Source organism: Lathyrus oleraceus, chromosome 1 (assembly GCF_024323335.1).
Source record: "Lathyrus oleraceus cultivar Zhongwan6 chromosome 1, CAAS_Psat_ZW6_1.0, whole genome shotgun sequence".
NCBI lineage: Eukaryota > Viridiplantae > Streptophyta > Magnoliopsida > Fabales > Fabaceae > Lathyrus > Lathyrus oleraceus.
In genome coordinates this window covers 94,131,274-94,142,662 of record NC_066579.1, presented here as the reverse complement: position 1 = coordinate 94,142,662, position 11,389 = coordinate 94,131,274, and the positions used below count along the sequence as shown (strand labels likewise).

Below are 11,389 nucleotides of genomic sequence, written 5' to 3'. Positions count from 1 at the left end.
GATTGATTGATGAAAATACAATTCTTTGATTTCTTGATTTGTAGTCCAAGAAAATAGTTTAGTTTACCCATCCTAGACATATCAAATTTTCCTTGCACCATCTTTGAAAATTCTTCACATAAGTCTTTATTCGATGATCTGAATATGATATCATCAACATATATTTGAAAAAGTGAGGTAGGATCTTTGATCTTTTTTTATAAACAATGGTATATCCATCTTTCCCTTGTTAAAGCCTATTTCACATATAAGTTATTAAGCCTATTATACCAAGCCCTTGGTGCTCGTTTTAAGCCATATAGAGCTTTCCTAAACTTATACACATGTGAAGGACTCTTGAAGTCTTCAAAGCCTGAGGGTTGATTGACATAGACTTATTTATTGATGTATCCATTCAAAAATTCACTATTGACGTCCATATGGTATAAATGAAAATTCAAGGAACAAACATATTAAAGTAATAATCGAATAGCCTTTAACATTGCAACAAGAGCAAATGTTTCATCAAACTCAATTTCTTCTTCTTGATTATAGCCTTGAGCCACCAATCTTGCCTTATTTCGAACAATTACTCCATTCTCATCAAGCTTATTTTTGAACACCCATTTAGTGCTAATGATGTGTTTACCATTATGGTCTAGGAACAAGTTCTGAAACTTTGTTTCTTTCGAATTGGTTTAATTCCTCTCACATGGAAAGTATTCATTGGTCATCATCTAAAGCTTCATTAATCTTTGAAGGTTTTATTGACAAAACAAACTCCATGTTCAAGAAAGCGTCCTTGATATTGAGACAAGTAGATACTCCTTTTCTAATGTCACCAATCATGTTGTTGATTAGGTGATCACGATGGGGTTTCCATTCTTGAGGAAGATCATTTTTAATATGCTTGTGTTGAATAACTTCACCTTGATGTCCGGATTGTTCTACATCATCATTGATACTTCAACTAAATCATCATCATCGCAAACAACAACTTTATCCTCCTTAGAGAGGTCAGATTCACCAAAATAAACATGCATAGATTATTCAATAACTAGAGTTCTTTTATTAAAAATTCCATAAGCCTTACTTGTAATATAATAACCAAGAAATATACTTTCATCGAATTTCTCATCAAACTTACCAATATTGTCTTTGCCATTATTTAGGACAATACATTTGCACCCAAAGATATAAAGATGTGAAATATTTGGATTTCTTCCCTTGAAAATCTCATCTGGTGTCTTCTTTAAAATATGTCAAATAATAACATGATTACTTACATGACAAGTCATTCTTATCGCATATATCCAATTTGTTTTTGGAATATTTGATTCAATAAGCATTGTCCTTACAAGTTTTTATAAAGACTTGTTCTTTATTTCAATGAACCATTTTGTCTACTTAGCACATTTTCCACCTCAAGAAGGAAGAAGTCATCGAGAAATTAAATGAGTTTATTCAAATATTAAAAGTTGAAGGGATAAGCTCAAATCTAGAAGAATCTGTAGAAACTTCACATAACTCGTTTGAAGAATAAGAAAAAAAATCAACTCCAGTACTATCCTTTGAAAGAACAATCTCGGTGATTTAGCAAATTTTAGAAGATTTTACACCCAATGAATAAAATTCATCAAGAAGAGAATATGAATAAAAAGAAGTTTCATCTAGTGGAATCTTCTAAAGAAGAAATGAGAGAGAAGTCTCAACTAACAATATATTCAGAGACTCAACATCAAGGAGTGATATCGAAGAATGAACCTCTTGTAGAATCTTAGAAGAATCTTCTTCCAACAAAGAAGATACTCCTTTTCTAATGTTACTAATTATGTTGTTGATTAGGTGATTACGATGGGTTTTCCATTCTTGAGGAAGATCATTTTTAATATTCTTGTGTTGAATAACTTTATCTTGATGTCCGGATTGCTCTACATGATCTCATTGATGTTGATTTCAATTGGTACTTCGACTAAATCATCATCATCACAAACAACAATTTTATCCTCCTTAGAGGGGTTAGATTCACCAAAAGAAAAATGCATAGATTCTTCAATAACTATAGTTCTTTTATTAAAAATTATATAGGCCTTACTTGTAATAAAATAACAAAGAAGTATACTTTCACCAGATTTCTCATCGAACTTACCAATGTTGTCTTTGCCATTGTTTAGAATAAAATATTTGCACCCAAAGACATAAAGATGTGAAATATTTGGTTTTCTTCCCTTGAAAATCTCATATGGTGTCTTCTTTAAAATAGGTCTAATAATAACACGATTACTTACATAACAAGTCGTGCTTATCACACCTATAAAAAATGGAATATTTGATTCAATAAGCATTGTCCTTGCAAGTTTTTATAAAGATTTGTTCTTTCTTTCAACGACACCATTTTGTCTAATTAGCAAATTTTCCACCTCAAGAAGGAAGAAATCATCGAGAAATTAAATGAGTTGATTCAACTATTAAAATTTGAAGGGACGAGCTCAAAACTAGAAGAATCTCTATAAACTTTATAGAACTCGTTTGAAGAATAAGAAAAAAAGTCAACTCTAATAGTATCCTTTGAAAGAACAATCTCGATGATTTAGCAATTTTTAGAAGATTTGACACCCAATGGAGAAACTTCATCAAGAAGAGAATATGAATAAGAAGAAGCTTCATCTAGTGGAATATTCGAAATAAGAAATAAGAAAGAAGTCTCAACTAGCAACATATTTAGAGACTCAACATTAAGGACATATATCGAAGAATAAACCTCTAGTAGAATCGTCTTCCAACGAAGAAGATAAACAAGTTTTCTTGGAAGTTTCTCACTAAGAAGATGGTGAGATAACAAAGTTATCATACATGCAATTATTTGAGTTAAATGTTTAGTTAATCGAGGAGCATGATAAGATTGAAAATCATAACGTAGACCTGAAAGACTATATTGACTTTCTGGACAACACTAATGAAACACTTAGATATGAAATATGTATTATTATAAACCAAGCTAGTAAATGTGAGACATGTGTCTCGATGAAGAATGAATTACATGAGTTTTCACCATCAATAAGTATCACTGACACATCGAAGTGCTTGATCGTGGCGGTTACGACTAGGGAAGATTTCATTTGGGGTCCCTCCAATTTTTGTTGTTATCCTGGAATATAAGAATTTATCTATCCGGATCTTTAGTTAGGGTGTTCCCATATTTCATATGGACGACCCTTAGTATGTGAATAAGATAAGTGAATAAAGTTTTGAATTTGAAATTATGTACATGGATGAATGTGCATTTTCCATTTATATATGAATGTAGTTATAAACATTATCTATTCTTAAGGCGTGAAATACAGGGAAATGTTGGATGTATCTAGGATCTGGATCTCCTACGCTTTCCGCCGAGTAGTATGCCTAAACTGCAAGCGGTTGAACGAATCACAGGGGCCGAGCTTGCTTAATCTTTTGGCCATCCCAAAGTAGTTGCCTCCAAGTCCTTCTTACTACTTGGCAGTGTGAGGGTTTGTCAAATTATCCCTTTCGTATTGTCCAATCCCCGAATTGAATGGAAATCCAATAGGTGAGGTTAATGTCCTTGGAACTAGCGTGTTTAATGTGCCTCATGTTACAAATGTCTTTTCGTAGGTTCCATCATAATGATCTTTGGAAACTAAAACACTCAAGTGTCTTCCTGAGGCATCTAAAGTGTTGATAATGATTCTTGATTTTTGGTAAGTTACCACACAGTTCCTGAAGAGTTAGTTTTACATTTCCTTGAGACATTATCTTTGCTTCTTTGTCACATGTATTTTCTACAACACCTTCCCTTTTTGTATTGAAGAAAGAAGTGTCTATCATGAGTCAAAAAAGTAGTGTCTCGAGCAAGGGACTACAAGGAACTTTAAGTCCATGGTCCTAATGTTCCTTACTTCCCCCAAAGATATCATGAGTGGTCTTGCCACTGAATGCTTACTAGTCTGATCCTTCATATGGACACACATTTTATTTCTTGAGGCCCATCTTCTCAAATAGTTCTGAATACATGATATTGTAGGAGTTGTCGCCATCAATAAGTAATAGTGACACTTTGAAGTTCCCGAATATGGCGGTTATGGCTAGATGGAAGATTTCATTTAGGATCTCTCATTTTCTCGTTGTCTCAGAATCCGAGAGCTAGTATGTCTGAAGCTTTGGATAGGGCATTACCGTCATTCTTATGGAGAGCCATTAGTTCAAAAATATTCCTCTTCATTGTCCCCTTTGACGGGATGCTCTCCAGTGGCGCTCCACTAGTGATGGCAGCCATATATTGTCAATTCCCCTTACTAGCCTCTTTATATTTGATGCTAATCGCTTCAACAACTCTTTCACACTTCGGGACTCTCTGCGCCACAACTTTTACCTGAATGAACTATCATGTAGTAGGTTGTTCTCAAATAACTAGTATTTGGGGACCTTTTCACCTCTTTCTCCTTCCAAAACTACTTGTGTGAAACAATCGATGTACGACCGTAAGCTCTCTTTATTTCCATGTGTTATCCCGCTTAGGAGAATTGTTGTCACCAACTACTTTTTCAGGGTTGTGAAATAAGTGATAAATCTCTAACACAGGTTGGTCCACGACTCAATGCTACAATCCAGCAGAGCCTTAAGCTAGAGTCTAATAGATCTCGTTATAGTTAGTGCAAACATTCATTGAAGATTTGTACATGCTTGTTGGGATCTCCTTTTACGTCATACACCTTTATCTTGGGAGGCTTCTTTGGTATTTAGCTATCTAGGACACGGGTGCAAAGAGGATGCTTCTGCATATTCTTCATTGATGGTTTCTCTATCATTCCTGAAGAGGAACATGGTTACATCGGTCTCCTCTAGGGCTTTGATGCAATAAAATGTTTATAATAACTTGATCCGTATTGCCTTAAGGAGGAGGAGGCGACTAATTTCTTGGGGCTTGAGTGGCGGCAGCAATAGTGTCTATTTTATATAAAGCAGTAGAGCGTGTGGCTTAAGATCTAGCCATCGTTGGAAGATTTAGATATCAGACATTCAAAATTCTAAAAATCAGAGATGATTCTGCATTCTGAAAATCGAGGACAATGAATCTGAAGTTTGATCTCAAGAACTCTGGTCTGATATGTTAAGAGATCTTTGAATTGATGAATCATAGTGAGAATGTGAAATCGTGGAAAACGTGGGAATCAGAAGTTGATTCCCACATATGGCGCCATTATTTTGTTATGGAACCAGAATTGATCGAAGAACGGTGGTTGCGATGTGAAACAACGAACTTGAAATTCTAGTGCAATGAAGAAGGGTCTAACCTGAAGGTTAGCACTCCAAAGCTCAAGTAAGTATGTGAATAAGATGAGTGAATAAAATTTTGAATTTGAAATTGTGTACATGGATAAAAGCGCGTTTTCCATTTATATAGGGGAGTGGTTATAACCACCTGATATTCTTAAGGATTTAATTACAGGGAAATGTTGGATGTATCTTGGATTTGGATCTCTTACTCTTTTCCCGAGGGTAGTATGCCTATGTCGCAAGCGGTTGAGCGAGTCACTGCTTTCCAGGTTCGGGTTTGTTGACTCTTCTGGCCGACCCAAAATAGATTCAATTATGGGTTTCTCATGGATGGCTAGTTTATAACAATTGTGAAAGTGTTAGGATCATCTGGAGTTGCTCCATATAATAGAGATACAATGAAGGTTTTGGAAGATAATCACTCGTGCATGCCACCTCCTTCCACGCTGACCACTTTATTATTTGAAGTCCTTCTTGTAGCTTAAGTTGGCATTATTCTTAACTACATTAAATCGTTCTCCAAATGGACATTATGTGATAGATTTGGTTCGCGATCAATAGAATGTTTAGTTGTGACAATAAATCTTTTATGTGAAATCACTTTAGTTGTTAACATATGGGTTCGAGGAAGATGTCTGATGAGTTTGCAGCTTCGGTATCATTGACGTTGATATTAAAGTCTGATGGTGGGATATGCCATATTGTGTTTGGTTTCCAAGTTTCTATGAAAGGAGTCGGTAAATATATGACACAATATCTCAATGACTTTCAATTTGGTGTCGGGATATCCTTTGGTGTTAAGGTCATTTTCACAATGCCAATAAGGTATTGAGCAAGAGACGTGGAAATGGTTCTTTAAATATGATAAAGGTATATTTTTCTAATGCTTTCAACATGGTAGGCCGATCATCCCTAGCGCGAGAAGTGGGGTGAGACGACCATATATTTCTTTGTTGGTTGAATTTTTTTATGGTCAGAAAGCGAGGTTGTACCTTTGGAATAAATATATTATGTCAGTCACTGGTGTGCAACAAGGAGACTTATTATCGCCGCTCCTTTTTTATCTTGTAGTACACCCTTTTGTTCATAAGATTAGAGGAAACTGCAAGCTTCTACTTCATATTTTGTATCTTGTTAATGGAACCATCATATGGGGTTTAAGAGAGATGGCTAAAGCCCTTGACATCATGATTGTGTCTTGAATTGAATATTCGTACGACTTAGATCTTTTGGCCTTAATAAATAGTTGTGAATGGCAGTAGAAGATATTATAGTAGGTGGAAATCCGTTATTTTGAAATCTTCGATATAGGATGGTTTTTTTTTACCTATTATAGTTGGGGGATTGAATTTCTAATGGGAAATAGACGTTGCCTTGTACATATCCTATATTGAGAGACATTGAGATATATGATATGGACTACGATTTAGACAGGGCATCGGATAATATTAGTAGTACAATTTCAGATTTTGCCCTTAACAATTTTATTTACAAAGACATTGTCTCTCTACGATTCTAAATCGAAACATATCTTGATTGTTTTTTAAATAATACTAATTAATTTCTCAATGATTACTATCTACTAATTTTAGGAGAGCCCAATCCAATCCAATTTGTATTGTTCTACTAGTTAAGATATTTATAAAGATCCAAACAAGACTTATATTGGAGAGACGATGAATGAAAATGTTTGAGATGGATGAATTACATGATGGAGCATGCATTTACATTATCATCGTTAAAAAGGGAGACAAGTGTCTCTTCTTGATGATTAGAAGGGGCAGCCTGCACAACGTTTCTAACAAATCCAGAGGGTGCCCTTCTGTCATAGGCTCCATAGGCATAAGGATAGTGCACAAGATGCTGTTCAACATAAGGCCAAAATTGAGCTCTTACTTTCCCAGTACTCTTCACCCTCTTTAACACCTTGTTTGGATCAACATAGCCACTTACTATCACCCTGCTTTGTTTTCTATTCACCTCCACAGATTTCACACCTTTTAACGAAGTGACTGCATTTCTGACTCTTCTTTCACAACCATCGCAGTCCATTCTCACTTTTATCTCAACTGTCTGAAATATTATGATGGGTTAGTAGCCAAGAATATATATGAAACATAGGTAGGTATAACAAAAGCATGATGATTATTGATTACCTGCATTGCTTTGCGGTTGGTCTTCTTAATGGTGGTGGTGTTTACACTTACAGTATCACAAAAGTTGGAGAGGTAATCAAGTGCACCCATTGTATGAAAGTGAATTGGATGAGTGGTGTTTATATAGAAAAAGAGGCCTAATTAATTAATAGTAGTGTCTTCAAAAAATAATACTAGTACTAATTTTTTTTTCTTCAAGTAATCTAATAGTCGGAATTCATCATTTTAAAAATAAATAAATAGAATATCGCAGATTCAAACTCACATCTTACATCTATCAACTGAATTGGTTTAATGAGACGTGAATTGGTTTAATGAGACGAGATAATATTATAATATTATATAGTAAACCACAATTATTAATGGGGACATAGGTTGGTAAAGCCAGATAATAGTGCGAGTGATGGCCCTTGGTAGTAGCTTGCTCACTACTCTAATGCATTTCATTTGATTAGAAATTAAATTCAATACTTGAAAGTTTTCTTCTAATTGAGTCCTAGAAAGATAATGAACGGCGCGGGGGACCCATAAAGTTGAAGCAATGGAATTTATAATAACCCAATCCCGATGCTAAAGTGCAACCGCGCTCTCTATTTCAAACTCCATTTATTTATCTTCGATTTCAATCCCTATAGTGTAATTTGTTGAATGAGAGATAGCAAATTTTATCTCATTTTCAATTTCAATCTCTAGTCTAATTTGTTGAGTATCTTTAAACAATAATAATGATAATTCTAAAATAAATTATAAAAAAGTCTAATGTTATGGAAATAGAAAACTTCTTTGTTGATTAGGAAATGATGAACCAAAGTTACTTAGGTAACAATGTATATGGACCAAATTAGTTAGGGTGGGATTGTTATACAAATACAAGGCATCAGTAGGGGTGGCAAAACGGGCTCGGCCTGCGGGGCATGTCCGTTTTGCCCGCACTTTTGTGTGGGGCGGGCTAAGGATTTAGGTCCTCACCCTCAAATTTGTCCGTCCCGCCCCGTTCCGTTTTTTTCGCGGGCTTTTGCGGGCACGTGTATTTACATAAATTTTTGCATTTTTAGGTTTAAAGAGCGCAGTGCCCGTGGGCTTTCCCCACCCGGCCCTCACTTTTTTGCGGGGCGGGTCTAAGTTTTAGGCTCGCATCCTCAACTATGACCGCTCCGCCCCGCCCCGTTTTTTTATGGGCTTTTGCGGGGCGGGCATGCCCGTTTGCCACCCCTAGACAACAGTGACTAAATGATTGCATAGATATTTAAGTCATTGTAATTTAAAAATGAGAGTTGTATGCGTTAGGATTGATGGTTCATCAACTGCACCAAACTAAGTCACATATATATTTTAGTTCAATTTATAATAACTATTAATTTGTGTTTATAAATTAGTTTATAATCAATTTTCAATTATAAATCAATTTTATAATTTAAATTCTTTTAAAATCAACTTTTCTAATTTCATAAAAAAAACTAACTTTTTTTATAATATTTAAAAATATTTATTTTTAAACAAAAATTCATTTATTTATAAAAAAAAATTATTTTTTTGAGAAAAAAAAATCAGAATAAAATTTTTTAAATTTTTTTGCAAAAAATAATTAAAAAATATATTTTTTAATTTTAATTTTTCCGATAGTTTTTATTTCGAAATTTTTATTTTTCAAAATAAAAAAGTTTTAGAATTTTCTTATTTCAAAAAACAACAATTTTTTATTTTTCTGAAAAATACTTTTTTTTATTTCAAATTAAATTATATTTTTTTAATGAATAAAAAAAATTATTTTCAGAAAAAATATATTTTTTTCAGATTTCTTTTCTAAAAAAACTATATTTTTTTATAGTTTTATTTTTAACTTTCAATAAAATCTTTTTTATTTTTCATAATTACAAATACTTTTTAATTTTCATTTTTTTTCATTCTCAATAATTCTTCTTCTTTTTTTATAAAAAAAGTTATTTATATAATTAAAGCAATTTATAAAAGAAAATTGATTATTAATTGATTTTAAATTAAATTATAATTATTTGATTTAAATAGTTTAATTTATTAACGATTCAAATGGTTAAATTATTTTATGATACAATTTAATTCAATTTAGTAATATAATTTGGTTAATCATATTTTTGCACACTTTTAATTCGATACTCATGATCATTAGACGTTGTTTCTTAACTATTAAGATTTTGAAAGGGAGGTGAGGGTTTTAAAAAAACTAAAAATTTGAGGTTTAAAAAATTGATATTTAAGTGAAAAGAGTTTTGGAGGATTTTATTTTATTCATTTGTAAGAAAATTATCGAATTTGTGGGACACAATTTTTATTGGAGAAGTTTTTTAAACACTTTAAACATGTAAAAATATAATCAATTCAATCACTTACTTCCTGATTGAAATTTTTGTAGAAGATTGAGTTCTTGAAACAACGTTAAATATTAAACAGCCCTAACATTCATGAACAACAATGTCAATATTCATTATCAACAATACGTTCATTATAATGTCAATATTTTAATGGAAAATCTTTCGTGTCAATTGCAAAACCTAATAACATAAAATACTTATATAGATTCTCATGAACTTCATTTACTTGATAAGATTATTAGAAATAAATGAATCTTATCTTATCTTTTATTTTCGTAGATTTTTTTATTTATTTGTTTTGAAGTTTTGTATTTCTTTAGATTATGAAAAAAAACATAATGTAATATGAAAATACTAGTGAAGGTATGGTAAAGTTAATTATTTGGTTCATCATATTAAACTATTAAAATACATAATATAATAGTTTAGGAGATTTTCTAACAATTCATGCAATTAATTAATAGATTTTTTAAATTACATAAAAAAAAAGTTTATAAAATTATGGATCCCTATATGTATCTTATTTCACTTTTGTGTTGGCGTTAGTCCTTAGATTAACATCGGTTATTTTCACTTTTTTTATTATTGTCTTTTAAAAATGGTGCCGAATCAAACCGGACACCAATGCATTGACATGGAAGCATGTTACCACTTGACATTTTTTTTGTGAGTTTGTAACCTCACTTCCTTCACCTTTTATGCGCCTTCAAACGATTTTTTCCAGAATTTCCTATACTTCTTTCGCTGAGTCGACATCACTCAATTTTTCAAAATTACTGAAATTAACACATTGATGAATTATAAAGAGAACTTTATAATATTTCTTCAATTCTTGTGTGCAACCTTTTCTTCAACCGTTGCATTTTCTTCGAGCGGCATTACTCCCTCCTTCACAAGATCTCAAATATCTTAACAATAAAAAACAACCTTCATCTATTTACATCAATTCTCATAATTCTGACCCTTTAGAATTGGGAGACTCGCCAAAAAAATGTTCGTTCAGATGATTCAATGCCATCGTGTTTTGTTTCCCACGAATCTCTCATCCAATGCTCTAAATACCAGATGTTAGAAATTTACTGATCCCCTCAAGAATTTCACCACAACTTGATGAATTCTGAACTAAATCTTCATGAACAAGAATCAATCTTTCTGATTGAATACTCCTCTTGTTCTTCATTCTTCACTCGAGTAAATCAATCAACCTTGGTTGCAAGATTTCACTGCACAATTGATAATGAAAAGAAACAAAAATTGAATTTTGGAAGAAAAGAAAATTAGGATTTTCAAACAAAGGAAAAAGATGAAATTTCTACAGAATTTCTCTCTACTCTCAAACTGAAAATTTTATTCTTCGCAATTGTAAGTTCTCTATTACAATGATAGGGGTTACTCCCTATTTATAGATTTGAATTTACTTGCTCCTTAAGAAAAGTCTAAAATATTTAATTCTGTTAACACTACAAAATTAAACCTAAGTCAAAATTCTTGTCGAAGTACACTACTTCGATGTTTCGACATTTACACAGTTTGACACTTTTATTTTTGTCGAACAACCCGCTTCGACATAAGAAATTACAATTCAACAATTATTATTTTTATTTATTTTTA

The 11,389-nt window shown here is 32.5% G+C and overlaps 1 protein-coding gene across 1 annotated transcript; it reads right to left on the bottom strand.

The window, feature by feature from the left end:
* Positions 1–6,687: 6,687 nt before the first annotated feature.
* On the bottom strand, positions 6,688–7,596 carry LOC127118695 (heavy metal-associated isoprenylated plant protein 21). Its single transcript, XM_051048949.1, has 2 exons — positions 7,431–7,596; positions 6,688–7,347 (listed from the first exon to the last, which is right to left on the bottom strand). The coding sequence occupies exons 1-2, from the start codon at positions 7,518–7,520 to the stop codon at positions 6,979–6,981; spliced, it is 459 nt and encodes a 152-aa protein (XP_050904906.1). The 5' UTR covers positions 7,521–7,596; the 3' UTR covers positions 6,688–6,978.
* Between the last annotated feature and the right edge of the window lie 3,793 nt (positions 7,597–11,389).